This window comes from Pyrus communis, chromosome 15 (genome assembly GCF_963583255.1).
Source record: "Pyrus communis chromosome 15, drPyrComm1.1, whole genome shotgun sequence".
Taxonomy (NCBI): domain Eukaryota; kingdom Viridiplantae; phylum Streptophyta; class Magnoliopsida; order Rosales; family Rosaceae; genus Pyrus; species Pyrus communis.
This window is the reverse complement of record NC_084817.1, coordinates 17533431-17551596: the sequence shown is the minus strand read 5'-3', so window position 1 is coordinate 17551596 and position 18166 is coordinate 17533431. Positions and strand designations below refer to the sequence as shown.

The window sequence follows — 18166 nt, the reverse complement described above, 5'->3', positions numbered from 1 at the left end:
GGGAGATTTAGCCGAACATGAGATATTTCACTTACAAGTAAAGATAAATACCGCTAACTTATAATGCTAATAGATATTTCAGTACTTGTAATATTGAAATTAAAAAGGTTAGGACGGGTTTTATGAGAAAACTTGGGCGTTTGTTATGTTAATGAGCCTTCTTTCTACCAAACAATTCCAAATGGCCCCGTCAGTGTAATACCAGTCAGCATTGGGACCTTTTTATTAGATTCATGACCGGCGATTCACACTTGGGATCTCTTCCAACAAATAACGAAGTTTAACAAATTTATATATCCCCTCAAGAAAATTATGTACCACATACACAATGCGAATGTGACAATTTAATTTTAACTAATATACCTTGGAAGTGCCGGATTGGCTGATGAAAGCAGATGTATCTTATCTTCGAATTCAGCTACCGTGAGAAAGCTTATCATTTCTCCACTCCTGCAGTTGTTTTCTCAGTGGCGACTGGGGATTTCTTACTGCCGGGCCCTGATGAGACTTTAACCGTAGCTGGTCTCAGAAGCCGACCTCCGAGTAAAAACCCGCGGCGGATTTCTTGGATTATAATCCCTTCCTTTAACTCTTGAGATTCTTCGCGTGCAATAGCTTCATGCAACTGTAATAGAAAGTTGAAAACTTGTAAGGCATGGGAAAGTTTATGGAGGTGCAGATCAACTAGTGGTAGGAAGAAAAAGATTTTCATCAGTCATCGCCGAGGTTCAAGAGCCAAAAAAATATCTACTATACATACCAAAGAAAATTTCGACCCATCGAAGCCTAAATCAATAAGAAGCAAAACACATAAGAATGGTATGCGAAGTGGGAAAATAATCACTCTACATACCCCTTGACTGGTATCCAGGAATTTCTTCTATCTTCCACATCTTAACCTTAACGTCAATAACAAATAGCTTTAAAAGAATTCAAGAAAATGCTGCTTGGCAGAGCAGGGAGATGTATATAGTAGACACACAGACGACCAATTTTCACTGAAGGTACTAGAAGTTTGATTGTAGATAAGCCCTTGGGCAATAGTGGAGGTACGGTGACTGGAAACCGCAAAATGCTTTGAGCATGTACTGGGGACTTAGTGCATATTAAGGTTATCCCAATCTTTTCCGAGTAAAAAGATTCGAATGCATAGGTCCCTGATTTATACTGACCCATATACACTGTAATTCTATTCCTAGAATGTCTCACACCTCAGTAAAACAAACAATAATCTACGGACAGTATGTTTGGAAGGAAGAGGGTAGGAAAAGGTAGAATGCAAGATAACTTCTTCAATTGGTAGAAGGGATAGGGTAGAGGAAATGCAAGGGTCTAATAACCATAAAGAATATTACAAAATTTGCAAAGGGGGAAACAATTTCGTCCATTCCTTTCCGTATCATTCCCTTATCGGCATCCTACCTCAAAAACCCTTCCAAAAACGGAGTTACTTTTTTTCATCATTTGCACCCAAGAAAATATATCATACTAAATCCTTCAAAAGGTACACATAGTCAAGGTTGCATTCTAAGATCACTTTATTTGGTTGAGCAGAAAAAATAAGCATGAAAAGCCAACAAGCAAACAGGCACAAGAATTTAAGTTGACCAAAAAAGGCATAATTTAATTTTTGGAGCACAAGTTGAAGGAAGTAAATCTTAAAGGCCTTCACTTACCGAAGGATCGAAAGGCTTTCCCACGGTTGGAACGACAGCCACATGCAAGCTCCTCATAATCTCAACGAATTGCTTGTATATACCTTGGTAACTTGCATCAATCTTTTTTTCCTTTTCAGTCTCGGGTTTAAGGTATTGCCTGGCTCTCTCAAAATTGTCAACCATGGGCAAAAGACTCTCAATCACTTCCCCTTGGGCGTCCGTCCTTACGGTCAGCCTCTCCTTCTCAAATCTTTTTCTACAATTATCAAAATCTGCTTGCAAGCGGATCAATTTCTCCTTCCCAGACGTTATCTCTGCTGATGCAGAAGATACTTTCTCGACTAACTCTTTCTTCTCATTTTCTATCACTCGTATAATAGCCTCAACTTCGGATACAGTTTTTCCATCCCCGTTAAAAATAGCTTCCTTGTAAACTTTAAGGAGGGTTTTCAAGGAGGGCAACTGCTCTTCATCTCCTCCGCTTCCAGAAGGTCCTGCATTGCTCTTACTACTTTCCTTTCTGGAATTCGTCTAGACATAAAAATATAAAGAAAAATAAGCGAAAATATAAATTATAAACAAAAAACAAAGAAGATAACCATCTACAGAAAGGATCAAAGCAAGACAAAAGAGCATAACAAGGAAGATTTCGAAACATGAATCTCAGAGTAGGCATTCGGCATTCGGCATTCGGCCTGAGCGTAAAGCTCATTAAAATAAGTGTATCAGAATCTACGAAAGCGAAATGCTTGGTTGTTTAGTTTGACTGGAAACAAAGTAACTAGAATCGCTGCTTCAATTTTGACCAAAACATCCAGCAACGACGATGCAATAATGCTCAGGTATAAAATGGCAGCAAACTAAATACTCGACTTAAACTTGAACGAAAATCCTCTGCATCCATGACCATTAATCTCAAGTAACAGAAAACAATTTAGCAAATTTCCCCCTTTTTATTTAAAAAAAAATGATTGAGAAAGTCCAATTAGAAATGAGAGGATGAAGAGGGCGTACTTACTGGGGGAACCGAGTCCTGAGGAGCGAGACGAGACTTGAAGGAAGAGGCGGCTCGCCTCCTGCTGCTGCTGGTGCCGCCGCTGCTGGGATTAATAATGGAGGAGGACGAGTTGGAGGTGAGAGAGAAGTTGATAAACCCTAGAGGAGGAGGAGGACAAGGAAGAAGAGGGGGTTGGGGTTTGTTGGGTTTCGAGGAGACGGAGGCGGAGAGGCGACGAGGAGGCGGAGCTATCAAAGTGTGATTTGGGAGAAACAACGAATTCGCCATTAAAAACTAAGCAAAATTAAAATTAAGACAGACGGTCGGTGAGATAGAGATGCGGCGACCTTTCCCTCGAGGCCTTTAAGCCGCCGCGCCGATGTTTCTTGTTGTTTAGGCAGCTGCCGCTCCTGGTTCAGGCTCCAGACAACGAGGACGATGGTGTGTGGTAAATGGCAGGGATGAAATTGTAATTTTGGTTTCTTTTGGTTTGCAGAGAACCGGACGATATATGGGCTTCAGGACCCATCACTGTTTTGTCATTTGGGCTCAAGAACCCATGACCTTTCTAGGGGATTCTATCAACATCCGAAAAAGATCTTTAGACACCCAATTGTAAGTTGCAACACGTCTTCATTTTTATTTTTTATTTTTTTACAAGAGACGACATAAATTTGATTTAAAAAATCAAGAATTCATGGCAACGTTTAAGGAGACCAACTTTAATGACACTGAATGCTATAATGACGGTGTATTCATGCTGTAAACCTTTCGTCACCGCTTCTTAACACAAAATCCGGAATAGGATTCAATGAGAAACCATAAGAATTACATAATCTAAACTAGTTGTCGACCAAAACTCAATGAAATTATCCTCCTACCCCTCTAATTAAAACTGGCCAGAAATAAAACCTATGAGCAATTTAGTAATTACAAGACACAAATTCTGCTGTTATTTTTTTTTAAGAAAGCATCACGCACGTCAGTTTAACATCTCAAATTTATGCTAGTAATAATAATAACAATCAAATTAACCCATCAAAGAAACAAAGAGCGCCACCAATTCCTACAGCAATAATAATGTCACGTTCTAGCATTAACATCGTCAAATAACTTGGTCTGGATGGAGCATAGGAAACCAAGTCCACTGATCGTTCAACCGTCCAACACAACAAACTAAACAAACACCAACAATAAACACTTCACTACTGCAACACTCAAGACTAGTAGTCAGCTTCCTGCCGGCCTTGAGCGCCTGCAAATAGATACAGAACGACGAGTGTTAGGCAAAGCTCACCGGTAAAGAAATTCAGGTTGCACGAACCAAAAACAAGATGCTCGAACCAGTTCAGTCGGATAATATTTTGTTTCTTCAGAGAAGCTTAACTGACAGTTCAATGCGGCTGAAGATTCAAATGCCAAGGGATACACATGATGCACATAATACTTAATTTACAGGGTCTACATATCGTTGTGATAACCCGAGATCGAAAAAGCAGTCCCTCTTTTCTTCCCTGTATGTGATTCATCATCCTTTAAAGTACAAGAAATATATCATTACTAGCTATGTATAGGACAAAAGACAAGGCCAGGAAAGATCCTACATTGTACCTCCAGTTGCAAAAAGAGATGTAGGCAGTTCAAAACAAAACATTTTACCATAATTCCAATCCTGTATACTGGATTCAAGAAAATCTAACAAACCAGCAAATCTCTGAATTAATAAAATGGTTGATGAAATTGATGAAAACGATGTCATTGTCCTAAACCCAGGGAAATGCAATTGAACTATGGAAAGAACATTGTTCGGCATGGTGTAATGATGTAAATAGCTTTAAAGCTACATAAAGAATATCTCAGGTACATGAGGTTGTTGAAGGGAGTGGCAAAACAGGATTTGTGCAAGTCTAACAAAGGAATGAAGAGGAATGAAGATGCAAAACCCTCAACCGTACGACTTAAGCATGTCCAATCCAAAATTGATCGTAAGGTACATGTTGTATACTTGACAACTCAATTGAATTCGGTGAGAAGAGATTACCTGTACAGCAACATATGGCACCGCAGCCACCAGCAGTTCACAAAGTACAAGCTTCAACAGCTGATGCTCTCTGACATTGAACATCAATCCTATCAAGAAGTTTGGTAAAAGAAAGATCCAGTTGGTTGTGCCCTTCTTCAGTTTCATTGTACCCTTTGTTGCCACTGTCCTCGGTGCAACCAACATCATCAAAACAACCTTCACCAGGCTGGTTCATATAAATGATCTTACCAAACAGCTGAAACGAACTTCTGCCAACCTTTGTCTGCGACCGGTTTCCATCAAGTTCCATGCCAAAGGATTGCACACTACTCTGGCTATCTGGTGACAATTCATCAGATTGTGAACTACCAATGTTCAACTCAGTACACACCCTCTTCAACTTTGGCCCCTCATTTTTGCCAATGGAATTGAAAGTGCACATCTGAGGAGTGTTTTCACTTAACAAGTGGGATAGATTAGATACACAGAATGTATCTTGCCTGGCTCCCTGCATGCCCGCAGGAAAATTGTTATAGTTCAACAAGGATGCACTAAAAGGCACCATTGCTGAATTAGCTGCTCCCGTCATAGGAAAAAAGAATTCTCCCTCTGCATTGGTCAACAGCCCATGACTCAGAGGAGCTCTGAATCTCTTTGTGGGGGAAAAGGTAGTATGAATTGAAGGTGCTGATCCAACAAATTCGACTTCCCACGGGCTCACCCTCTTAGCGTTCTGCAGAACTTCAGGTTCATCCCATGTAACCTATAATGTAAAGCTAATTAATTACTTGAATTGCTTATCAAGAAGTATGTAATTTAGCATCAGTCAGTAATAGAGAGAAAAGAACAATTATTCAGAATGTAACCAATTGTAGAAAATTACAATATTTGTGCATGTACTTCCGCATCTAAAACTAATATTCATAATAACACCCCTCTCTCCCTGTCCCTCCGTGCCTGATCTAACAGGTTGCTCAATTTTGGTGTGACACAGAGAAATTGTGCCTTGCTAAACCGCAAACTTAAAAGGACAAGAAAAGATCACACAACTTATGATAACTAGCCATAGGCAGGTACAACCCTCGCTAAGTAGGGATTCAAACCAGGCAAACTTTTCGAAAGAAAATCCCACAACTCGACTCAGATTACTCTGACGTTGTGTTTCTTTTCTTACAGTAAGTTTGGCGACAACCAAAAGCTTATTTTAATTTTTCCATTTTTTCTCTGCCGTAAGAGATGTATAAGTTAAGGAATTTTAACTTAATTGATATCAAATATTTGAACCAAAAACAAAATAACTCTACCGGCAAGTCGGTGTCATACAATACAAATTAATTAATTACACGTCCACCTCTACGGAACTATCAACTGCTCTTTCTTGTCAACTTCTACTCCAAAAACTAAAACGCAACATAAATTGGCCTATCCTGTTATACACCATTTAAAAGAAGCAAAAATTCTCATCAATAAATGCCAGTAATTGAACAGGACTATAATTCAACAGAAATATCAGCCAAACATAGCCATGTTAGAATGTCGCCATGGTTGCATCTTCGGGGATAAACTAAAACAAAACAAAAACTGTCTGCTTAGCGTAAGGGCCATCCGATCAGGTCAAAACCAAATCAAATATTGAATGGTTCTTCAAAATTATGTGCATATCTGCTTCCTGATGCATTTCAACAAATATAAACTACCACGATATGTTCCCAGTTCCCTAATTCAAAGAGGAGCCTGGCCCTTGCTCGTCCCTAGTAACCAATCGAGTTTCTTCGCCCCTCTCCCGCTTTTTGATTAGGGCGAGTCACTCAGGTCCCTCTTTTATGAAAATCCCAGGGTTTATGCGGTTTTCGGAAACGAATTGGCTCCAGTAAAATATATGAGTTTCTTAATTTTGCATCAATTAGAAGATAATAACAGCTGAAATAAACTTAAATCAAGTAAGACTAAAACCTCAAGAACCAATACCTGAAGCATGCGCCAGGGTGAGCCCTGCCAAGGCCCATTTTCCGGCACCGAGGTCGTTGACAAAGTGCCCTGAAACCAAGTCATCCGGGACGAGTCCTCCGTCTCCATGGCCAACTTCACTCTCATCCCAGCTGTCCAAAACACCTTCAAGGCCTTCTCCACCACCTCAGCCTTCACCACAAAGTCCGACCACCCCGCTTTTGGATAATACACCACCTCAAACGGCCTCCCCTCCGCCGCCATTTCCGCCACTTCGGCCACCGCCTCCGCTGACATTACCTTCCTTCCAGAACAGTCCTGATCCTCTGTATTCGGCCTCGTCGAGTACGTCACTCCGCCTCCTATATGAGAGCTCAACCTAGCGCAGTCGGAGCTGGCAGTGGACCTAACGGCGTGGCGGACGCCGATGAACATCTCGCCTCTCCCGTTCCTCATGAAAACGACAGAGTCGCCAGCGACGAGCATCTTGTGGTTGACGAACTTGCTCCAGCCGGTGGTAAGCAAGTGCCGTCTCGGAGTCCCCCTGTATATGTGCCGGAATTCCCAAACGACACCGTGGAGGTCGGTGACGGAAAGCATCTGGACCGGCGGGTCGGCCTGGTAGTTAAGCGGAGGGAATATAGAGTCGGCACAGAACCTTGGAACAGAGAATCCACCCCCATTGTTAGCATCCGAAGGCGTCAGTATCTTCGAGAACGAAACGACTTTGTCGTCCTGTCGTTCCGAGTCCCCGCCATCATCGGCGTCGAACTCCTCGCCGTTCGGCTGCTCGAGGTTGGGGAACTCCTGGGGAATAGGTACGAGAAGTAGCTTGGCGAAGACCTCGTCGGTGGTGGGGACGGCGAGGAAGTGGAGGGCGGAGATCCGGCAGAGAATGAGAGGCTTGGTGAGGAGGAGAGGGGATAGGAGGGCGGCGGAGGAGGAGGAGTTGGAGGAGGAGGATTGCTCAAGGTGTCCCTGGGGGAAGTAGTAAACCCTAGAGTGGAGGGAGGGGATTTGGACGGAGTTTCCGGCGCAGGCCCTCCAGATTTTGGGGTCGATCGAACGGCGGTGAGAGTTCGAGTGAGGCTGATGGGGCGGAGGCATATTGGATTTTTGGAGCTACGGATGAGAGAGAGAGGGAGTGTGTCTGATTTGGTGGTCGTTGCCTCAGAGTGTGTGACAGGACGGGGGGAGAGAGAGAGAGAGAGAGAGAGAGAGAGAGTGATCGAGGACAGAGAGGGGGGGGGGGGGGGGGGGGGGGGGTGGGGGGGTGGGGAAGCTTGGGTCGGAGAACGGGCACGCCACCAAAACCCAAGCGCAGTGCAATAATGATGGCGATATTAAAATTTTGAACTTATAGAAAAGGTTATTATTTTTAACTAAAATGTTAAAAGACAATAATTTAATTTAAAAGATAAAATAATAATTTAACATTAGCTTATTTTTAGCTAACTCTTGTAACTAAATTTTTAATTTTACCTTGTTCTTTATAATTCAAAAATTATTTTACTCTATAAAACTCAAAGTTTACTTCACTTTACCCTTTGGAACTCGATTGTGATTTTATTTTGCCCCTGAAACTTGAAAGTCATCTATATGAACTCAAAATTTGCTCCACATTGACTTAGATCTGTTAATTTCTTACATGAGTATTTCATATATATTTTTTTTTTACATTTCTTCAATTTCTTTTAAACTTAATATTTTCTTATTGTTAAATATTAATGCATAATGGAGATTTATAATCCAATTTATTGCACATGTGACATAGTCTTATTGGATGTTAGATTTCACGTATATTTTAGGAGGAGATTTATAAGTTTCAATGAGAAAAGCAAGTTCACAAGTTAAAATGAAACGAATTTTAAGTTTTAATGAATAAAGTAATGATTTTTTATTTACAATAAACAAAGTAAGAATAAAATAAAATTCCACGAAGCATACCTAAAATAAGCCTTTAACTTTCAAGTTGATAATTGAAGAATCTCCTCGTTTTAGGGTGGTTAATTTTATTATTTTTCCCTTTTACATTTTTAATATAAAAAAATTACAATTAATTAGAAGAAAAAAAAACTGCCAATTGCTGGTCCTGGCGATATTACAGTGTTGCCCAGCCCACCAAAACGTAACCGCCCCCTGTTTGTTACATATTTTTTACCACGTTGTCTCTCACTCTCCTCAGTGTTTGTTACGTGTTTTTTACCATTGGCCAATGAGATAATTTTGTGAATTTACCGTCCCAACAATGGTAAAGTTTGTTCTTAATTAGGTTACAGGGATTAATACCCGACTCCGTGTTATACGTTAATAAAGGAATATCCGAATATGCCTTAAATTTGTCCATCTGTTTTCGTTATGAATGAACGGCTTCTATTTTCTGCTTTTTTTTTTTTTTTTTTTTTTTTTTTGTTAATTGTATTTCGGGAAAGTTTGGGATAAATGAAAAATAAAAGAAAGGATAATTGTATTTCCATATGTTGGATTACCTATTCAAAACATTCCAAGTAGGTGCCTTGCACAACTCTAGTTTAATGGGATAATTTCCCATACACTATTTTTGTGTGTTGAAAGTTATTAGTTTGTTTCCGTATGGTCTGGTGGTATTCCTTTCTACTTGTAAGTTAGCAGTCTTAGGTTCGAATTTCGTAGATGGCGAATTCGATACCAAATTAGATTGTCCATTATGTGGTTTAACCAAACTCTCCCCTTCCCCTTAGTGTAAAATATGTTGTTGTACTAAAAACAAAAAAATTATTAGTTTGCTGTTACTAACTGCTAAGATTAATTTGCTTGAAATGGTTCAAACTAATTATGGAATGAGAGGTTCAATGAGAATGAATGCAACTAAAATATAATATTTTGGGACATGATGTGAAAAATAGATTACCACAAGTGAGATTTCAACATTGTAGTCACATTGTTAGTAGATATTTTGGTGCTATATTGGATATTGTATGTCAAATGACAATAGATATTATGGCATCGATGGATTCCAAGTTTAGTGGCACTTCACAAAAAATTAAGAAAATGAGAAATTAGATTCACATCCTTCTTTTTGTTACTTCATTGATTAAAATCCTATTCATTTTCAATTTTTGATCAAGGTCCTTGGGTATTAATAACATCATTAATTATTTGAATAATAAAATATTTTTATTTTTAAAATATATTCCTTTAGTGTTAAAAATGTTACAATTAGTATATTTATATTTATGGCTAAATTTTTTATCATATATTTTTATTTTTAGTTTGTACCTATTTTTAATTTGCAAATACTTTTTAATTTGTACCAATTTTCTTTTCATTTTTAATTTGTACCCATATATTAGTTTCTTTTTGTGCCCATATTTTTTAAAGTTTTATTTGTGTTTGTACCCATATATATACCATCACTTGACATTGTATATTTAATCAATGATAGAAAAATTACATATGGTATATTTCTGTTTTATGCCTAAACTTTGTATCATATATTTATTGTCACATCCCGGCCCGGGACGGATCACTTCCCGGGCCCGCTCCACCACCTTAGCACGATATTGTCCGCTTTGGGCTTACCATTCCCTCACGGTTTTGTTTTTGGGAACTCACGAGCAACTTCCCATGATGGGTCTTCGTGTGACGGCCAGCACACTCCGATCTCGGTCGGGGTGTGTCAGTTATATTTTTAGTTTGTACCCACTTTTAATTTGCAACATTTTTTTTTTAATTTGTAGTATTTTCTTTTTAGTTTTATTTTGTACCCATGTATTAATTTCTTTTAGCGCCTATATTTTTTAAAAATTCATTTGTACTCATAATTTTTTTAATCTTTTATCTGTACCCTAATTTATTTATAATGTACCCATTCTTCTTTATTAATGTACCACTTTGTTATATGTGAAATGTACCAATATTTTTAACACTATGGATACATTCTTTTGCCATTTATTATTTCTTATTTTTGCATAGTTTTTATCCATTTTTTCAATCAAAATTTTTGAATTTTTTTATTGTAACCGTTTCTAATAGTATTATAATGAGTGATTTTAAATTTATAGGATTATAAATCTCATAAAATATCAAACAATTAATGTCAAAACTATAAAAATATAAATATTAATAGTAATATAACGAGGTGTACAAAGTCAAGGGACTTTGATCAAACTTTGAATATTATTAAGTTTTAATGAAAGAATGTTAAGGATTAGGGACCACGTCCAAAGTATCCCTTAAGAAAAATACTAGATGCATGCCTCATTTTATGGTAAACTTTATTTATTCTTCTTCTATCTTATTTGGTAATTATAATGTTTTGGTTGACGGTTTTCGTTTACCTTATTATTTTTAGGATTATATTGGTGTCATAGATGGAGTACATGTTGATACTTCAATACTACCTCTGGGTCAAGTTTCAGACATTGGTAGGAAAGGAAGGTCGACACACAATGTTATGGCCACATGTAATTGGACATGTAATTCACATTTGCTTGTATCAGATAGGAAGACACCATATGATACAATGGGCTTTCTATCGGTGCCACGGAGTCCAATTTAGTTTTCCTATGCCCCCAAGTGGTAATTTTCTTACTTTATAAAAAAAAAAAAAAAAAAAAAAAAAAAAAAAGGACCAGCTGGTGACTTTGCCATGGCAGTTCATCCTTTCGGGTACCGAGAAGACTCATAAAGGTATTTCAGTCTCCCCCTGACCACCATCGTGTAATCCACCACTCAAGACATGTCGTGTAGAATACGGGCTTGGAATCTTTATACTTGTTATTAACATTTTCCATACTCACTTTGTGTAATTATTATATTTGTAAACAAATTTTCTATTTGTCAGGAAAATATTATATGGTAGACGCGAGTTACCCACAAATGAGAACTTATTTGGTACCATATAAAGGTGAAATATATCATCTTTCACTTTTGTAAGGGTGACCAACCAACAGGTTTATAAAGGTATTCAACTACATGCATTCTTCTTTTAGGAGCATCAATTAGTATGGAAGAAAAACTTGACAATTTTAAGGGATGTTTGTACCATACTTCACCAATCCAGAAACTACCTAGCACCGGTCAACTCCATACCTTCAGGGACTCACTTAAAGGTTCGTGTTGAGGCATCCCTGTCAAAGCACACAAGTTCCTCTCCAATCATGAGACCAATCACAACACGACACGTGTCAATATCAAAATAAAGCTCCTAAAATCCCACATCGACCGCGAACGGAAGCCAGCGACTTTCCTCAACTATAAAGGAAGACCATTCTCCTACAATTAATTATGAATGTCATTACTCTGCTTAACTCGTCGTTAGAATCCATTAATACTGATTATGCTTGAACCTATGTATTGTGTAAAATCTTCACTATTAATGAGAACTCCTCTACCCTGTGGACGTAGCCAAACTTAGGGTGAACCATGTACATCTTGTGTTTGCTTCCCTATCTCTCTCTTTACATATTATCATCACTAAGTGACCGGAGCAACTAAGCGAATGTCACAAACTCGACACTTTACGTTGTTCCGAAGTCTAACTGATTTTGTGTATTAACAAGGGATATGACTAAAGGCTAGTTTGGTATTGCTATACTTTGAAAAAAAAACTGCTTCTACTGTGCTGTGAGAATAAGTAGCTGTGAAATAAAGCAGCAGAGTGTTTGGTAAACATTTTTGTAAAAATGCTTTTGAAAAAAAAAAAAAAAAAAGCAGTATTATAGTGTTTGATAAACTTTTATGTAAAACAGATGTGAAAAAAAGCTGGCTTTTCAAAGCTGGGTTTTGCAGCTTTGTGTTTTTGGCTTTTTTTCAACCAAAACTGTGAAAAAAAGCTGAAGCTGAATATTTACCAAACATAAAAAAGCTCCCAGCTTTTTTTTTATAGCCACTTTTTTCAGAATCACCTCAGTACCAAACTAGGGCTAATCACCCATTAAATAAGCAAGTGAAGATTTTCTTTGGTTTTTGCTTTAGACGACTAGGGAACAAAAAAAATGTTGACCTTATTTTTAAGTTTTATTTCTTGTTGATTCAAAAAGCCTCTGATATATATATATATATATATATATATATTATAAGGTTATTTAGCCAAAGGTCAATAAAATCTTTATCAATTAGCTATATATCATTGGTCAATTTTTTTTTTGGACATAATCAATGAAATATTTATAATAATTATAAATATGTCAATGAAGCATGCCAAATATGTTTACCTTCTCTCTTCACCTTATTCATTTCCTTATCTCCTCGCCCTTCTTCATCATTTTCTAGTCTATTCTATCTTGGCCTTTCCTCATAGCACGTTTACGTAAGGGTAATCGAAATCAAGAAACGGAATTGAATTTCGATTACGGCATGCTCCGGTGTTTACCAAATTTGGAGGAATCAATATTTAGTGGGTCCCACACAAATTATGGAATTCAATTCCAATATTTGGCTGAATTGGATTCTCAAGTTAGGGAAGGTATTTGGATTCCGTGCAATCAGAATGCTAATTTTGTTCCCTTTATGCCCTCACTTACTTTCATTATTTTCAAGATTAACCTTTTAACCCTAGACTGTCATTTTCCTTAAAACGCAGCTCCTTTCTCTCCTCTCAGCCGCATACCTTTCTCTCATCTCAGCCACAGCTCTCATCACAATTACGAACAGGTAAATCCCTACTTCTTCTGCGTTTTTATCTCTATGTTGAATTTTTTGCTTTGAACTACACGACTAAATGAGTTTCTAGATGAAGACTAAGACCTCTGATAGAAAATAAATGAAAGATTTTTCGCATCTTGCTGAATCTTTCATTGCTTCCTTCACTTCACTTCACTTGTTAGAGAGAGAGAGAAAGAGAGAGAGAGAGAGAGAGAGAGAGAGAGAGAGAGAAAGAGGCTGAGTTGATTCTTGCTTACGAATTTCAATAAGTTGAAAACTTTGTTATTGGTTTTTGGATTTGTGAATTGGGTCTGATTTCAGTCCAACAAGTGATTACATAAGAATGTAGCTGGAAAAAGTAGACATTCTCTGGAATCTAAGGCGAGAAGGGGAATATGTAGGTGCAGCATCACTACTTTTTGTTTGTTCCTAAAACCAATAACAAAGTTTTCAACTTATTGATCCTTCATTTATTTACGAATTATCAGGGCTGTTTTTCCTTCATTTATTTACTATTATACAAAATTCACGCTAGCCCCAATCCTTCGCAGCTTTGGAGTACCTGTTCTAAGACTCATTTGTGACAGACTTCTCCTCTATCCTCTGGTTAACAACCGACAAACGATGTCTCACAAAAAAACTCCAGTCATTAGAAGTATTCCGTGAATCAGTAACTTCAAGAAACACTGAAATGTGGCATGGTGGCTGAGACAGCCCTGATACCACCAAAGATATGGAAAATTTTCATTAGTTCACTCTCTAAAACACAAGTTGAATAGTTGTTATGTTGTCTAACACATTTATAAAACTGTATCATTCCACCATGTGGAATTTCAAACTGTTCATGACATACACAATCCTAAGAACAAAATGAGCACGTCTAAGCATAACTCAAGTAACATCGAGCACAAAGAACAGGTTATAGACAATATACGCAAATCATGGTGGCTTACACTATCTTGGCTAGCATTAATAAATATTTGATTTGGGACAAGGGCATTTTAGTAATCATACTGGTTTATATTCCGATTCTGCTGAATTAGTAAACAGCTTTATGGAATTCTATTTCGATTCCAGAACATTTAAGTAAACAGTTTCAACAGGAATCCGATTCTGATTTCTTCTCATTCCAACTCCTTCTCAATTCAATTCCTCCTTTTTTCATTACGGTTACGTCAACGCGCTATCAATTCTCTCACTTAACTCCCTCCCGTCCTTCTCCTCTTTTCTTTCCATCTCTCTCCAATCATACCTCCATCATATTATTCACTCTTCATGCAACCTAAATCATGGACAAGGATTGTCTGCCCTCCCACTTCCGGTGCCCTCCTATTTTGTGTGGTTAAGTCACGTCAACATTTTATATTGTTTTTTATAGAGATAATAAGACAAAAATGAATAGTAATATAAAATGTTGATGTGGCTTAATTGTGGCCACACAAACAGGAGGGCACGAGAGGGCACCGGAAGTGAAAGGGCAGACAATCCTTGTCCCTAAATCATACCTCCATCATATTTATCTCAATTTCATTTGCAAATTTTGGAGCTGTGGGAACTGCTGCTTCTGAGATTTCTAGTGCCATTGCTTATGACTCAATGAACATTTATGTAAGTATATTTAAACTGTTTAGCAGAATACAATATCCAGGCGGACGTATTTTTTATATTTGTAATTTTTCATTCCTCATTGTACATCTCCTTTTCAGGTAGTAAGGTTCAGTTGAAATATTTGTGTTGATTTTAGCGTGGGGCATGGTTAGACATATTCAAATTTTTGTTCTCTCATACTGGCTCCCTCCTAGTTAATCAAGCAATTGAATATATAGTTAGAGACAACAAAAGGTCTTAGGTGGCTCATACCTCGCCAACGGCCTAGCCAATCAACGTATATGACATTATGATTGACACGATTCCTCTGAGAACCATCAACGACCTCCATGAGATCATAAAGCAGATGGTGGCGACGAGGTTATAGAAGGAGTGGTCGCACGTGTACATTAGCTTCCAATGAACCAAAAAATGGACACTGCAACGTAGTGCCTAAATCCAAATGTAAAGAACAAGAGTCGCACGAGGTGTGAAGTGTAGGAGGCGTGTGAGGGATGGAAAACGAACCAAAAAATGGACACTACAACACAACGTCTAAATCCATATGTAAAAAACAAAACCAGGAAATGAACATCGCGTTGAAGTGTCTGAATTCAAATATAAAAAAACAAGAGTTGCGAGAAGTGTGAAGCGTAGGAGGTGTGTGAGTGATGAAGAAAACATATCCAGGAAATGGACACTGTAACGCAGCGTCTGAATCCAAATGTAAAAAAAAGAACTAGGAAACATACATTGCGTTGAAGTGTCTGAATCCATATTGACTTATTCCAAAATATTAAAATATAAAAAAGGAGGTGTCAGTTGTAGTGGACATATTTTGTAATTTTTTGTTTATTTTAATTGCGTTTTTTATTTTAAGTGCATTTAAGTATCATATTACATGATTAATCTATTTATAATTAAAAATATATTATTAATCTATTGAATAACATTGTAACTTTTTATTAATTTTATATAAAACTACCCAATATTATATGCCCCTTTAATTTTCTAATAAATTCTGCTACCGTTTCTCTTCAAAAAAAAAAAAAACTAGTCTTCATGCACGAGTTCTCTAAAAATCTTTTTTATAATCAGCATTACACGCCTTGTAAGATGTTTTGAACGAGTTTAAAAATAGAGAAAATAATATTTAATGAACAATTGATTGAATTACATTATTGCTAGCAATTATAAATAAATAAATAAAACTAAAAAAAAAATTTATTAAAAAATACTGTTAAAATGAAGAAAATACTCATGTCGCATTTGATGCATTATTTTGAATTGTTTTTAAAGTTTTTTGTTTAAGGGGCATTTCTGTCCACGTATTTTGAAACATTGTGACTCAAAAAACACTGTTAATTGGGGTTGGCTTTATATGTATGAGTATGCTATCTATACACACCTTGTTTTATTTCTCACACACTTCTTAATAATTTTTGTCCATTGATCTTTTTCATTTCATCTAATCCAACAGATAAAAATTAGAAAAATATGTGAGAAATAAAATATGATATGTGATATCACATCCCTATATGTATAGACGATAAGAGGAGGAGTTGGTGTTAAAGTGGCAGCGATGGCACGGACCGGATTTTAATGCGTAGCTGTTGTTGCGTGGAGACAAGGACTCTCACTGTCATCATTCATCTATTACTCCCTCGGTTTTAATTAATCATTACTTCTTTTGTCATTTAAAACGTTTTCAGTTTTCTACTTTTATGAACTAACTTTCTGTTGTAATAATTTAGCATGACAATGGCAAGCAGATAAGTTCTTTTGTTTTTAAACGAAGTTATCTACATTAAAGAATGAGAGAGTAAGTTAAGCTTCATAATGAACTATCAATAACGTAGTTTAAATTCATGTTTGACAAGAATCAAATTTAAAATCTTTTACTTATAAGTGAAGATGACTGGACCGTAATACTAATTGGCCGCCATCAGATATTAGGGTTTTGAATTCCAGTTTTCCACCTTTTTGTAATGATAAAGCATAAAAATACTTCTTCAATACTAATATTTGGAACTTTTATTTACAGTAAATTAAAAATGTTTGAAATTAAGTGAGGATAGAGATTGTGTTTTATTTACTTAACATTTTATTCAAATTTCAAGTTTATTCAAAATAATCATTATGCTTTATTTTCAAAATAATCATCATGCTTTATTTTTGTTTTTATTATATTTTTCAATATCATTTTCATGAAGAAGGAGTTATTTAATATTAAAATTTTAATGTTGTGACTGTTAGACTGTTAGTATGAGGCTTTGTTATTTAAGTTTTATTCCCTAAAAAAAGATATCAAAGTTTTTATCAATTTTTTTTTTTATGAAGAGTTAGAGGTCACATATGGTTGAAAGAGTAGGCGAAGAACAAACGGAGTATAAAACTACAAATAATATTTTATTAATTGAAAATTAAGAAACACTACTAATTGTCAAGTAGGCTACAAAACCCGAGAGAATACATTTTAACTAACTTACTTCCAACTACGGTATAAACCATCCTATTCGTAGGAGAAAATGAAAGCAAATCCTAACTTAACGAAAAAGGCAAAAAAACTTAACAAACAAGGAATTCAAATCTTTATCCCACAAGAAAAATAGTAAAAATAACAATAATATTAAAACTAATTTCCCAACATTTTTATATATACAACAATATTCTAATGTGAGATGAGGACAATTTAAGCTAAGTCATACAATAAATTAACTATAATAATTAAAAATCAAATTCATTATTAAAGTAAATTAAACTTAAAATCTCGCGCACAAAAAAAACTACATAAAAATAAAAAGACAAAATGCCATATGAAACGAAGACCTAGACTATAATGTGGACACAATTTTTTATTTCTTGGTACTAAAGGAAAAAAAAAATCGTATTAAAATAGCAACACGAAACCCGAATTTTGTCTTAGCTAATATATTAATTGCTAAGCTTGATGTGATTATTTATTAATTTTGTGAGTTAGGAATCGCGTGTGACGTATTATCGTGACATGAGTGGCAATTTGACAATTTGTTGTATTTGTTTTGTCATCTACAGTCAATGACGTAGACATAACTCGTGTAATTGTTGGTATCTTGCACTTTTGGACAAAAATTTTGACCCTAACACAAGAAAAATAAAACATTCCAAAAAAAAAAAAAAAAAAAAGAAGAAGAAGGAAGAAAGCACATTTATTAAACTTTGTTTTGAATACTTGGCGTTCACTTAACTTTTTATTAGTCGTTTAACACTACGATTTAGTGATATTTTTCTTTATTTATAAGTGAAAGGTCTTAAGTTCGACTTTAGCCAAAAGCAAATTTGAACCAC

The 18166-nt window shown here is 36.4% G+C and overlaps 2 protein-coding genes across 2 annotated transcripts; both read right to left on the bottom strand.

The window, feature by feature from the left end:
• Positions 1-275: 275 nt before the first annotated feature.
• On the bottom strand, positions 276-3083 carry LOC137718375 (uncharacterized). The gene is made up of 3 exons (XM_068457912.1): positions 2677-3083; positions 1677-2189; positions 276-625 (listed from the first exon to the last, which is right to left on the bottom strand). Exons 1-3 carry the CDS (start codon positions 2941-2943, stop codon positions 437-439), a joined length of 969 nt encoding a protein of 322 aa, XP_068314013.1. The 5' UTR covers positions 2944-3083; the 3' UTR covers positions 276-436.
• A 373-nt stretch (positions 3084-3456) lies between these two features.
• LOC137718111 (auxin response factor 17-like) lies at positions 3457-7816 on the bottom strand. The gene is made up of 3 exons (XM_068457617.1): positions 6647-7816; positions 4697-5441; positions 3457-3910 (listed from the first exon to the last, which is right to left on the bottom strand). The coding sequence occupies exons 1-2, from the start codon at positions 7730-7732 to the stop codon at positions 4734-4736; spliced, it is 1794 nt and encodes a 597-aa protein (XP_068313718.1). The 5' UTR covers positions 7733-7816; the 3' UTR covers positions 3457-3910; positions 4697-4733.
• Positions 7817-18166: the final 10350 nt, after the last annotated feature.

Bases quoted from the DNA above. Each gene is read 5' to 3' on its own strand.
- LOC137718111 (XM_068457617.1), bottom strand. From the start codon at position 7,732: ATGCCTCCGCCCCATCAGCCTCACTCGAACTCTCACCGCCGTTCGATC. The intron at 5,442-6,646 runs GTATTGGTTCTT...TTTACATTATAG, and splicing joins CACCCTGGCGCATGCTTCAG to GTTACATGGGATGAACCTGA.
- LOC137718375 (XM_068457912.1), bottom strand. From the start codon at position 2,943: ATGGCGAATTCGTTGTTTCTCCCAAATCACACTTTGATAGCTCCGCCT. The intron at 2,190-2,676 runs GTAAGTACGCCC...TTTTATGTCTAG, and splicing joins CTCAGGACTCGGTTCCCCCA to ACGAATTCCAGAAAGGAAAG. The intron at 626-1,676 runs GTAAGTGAAGGC...TTTCTATTACAG, and splicing joins GAAAGCCTTTCGATCCTTCG to TTGCATGAAGCTATTGCACG.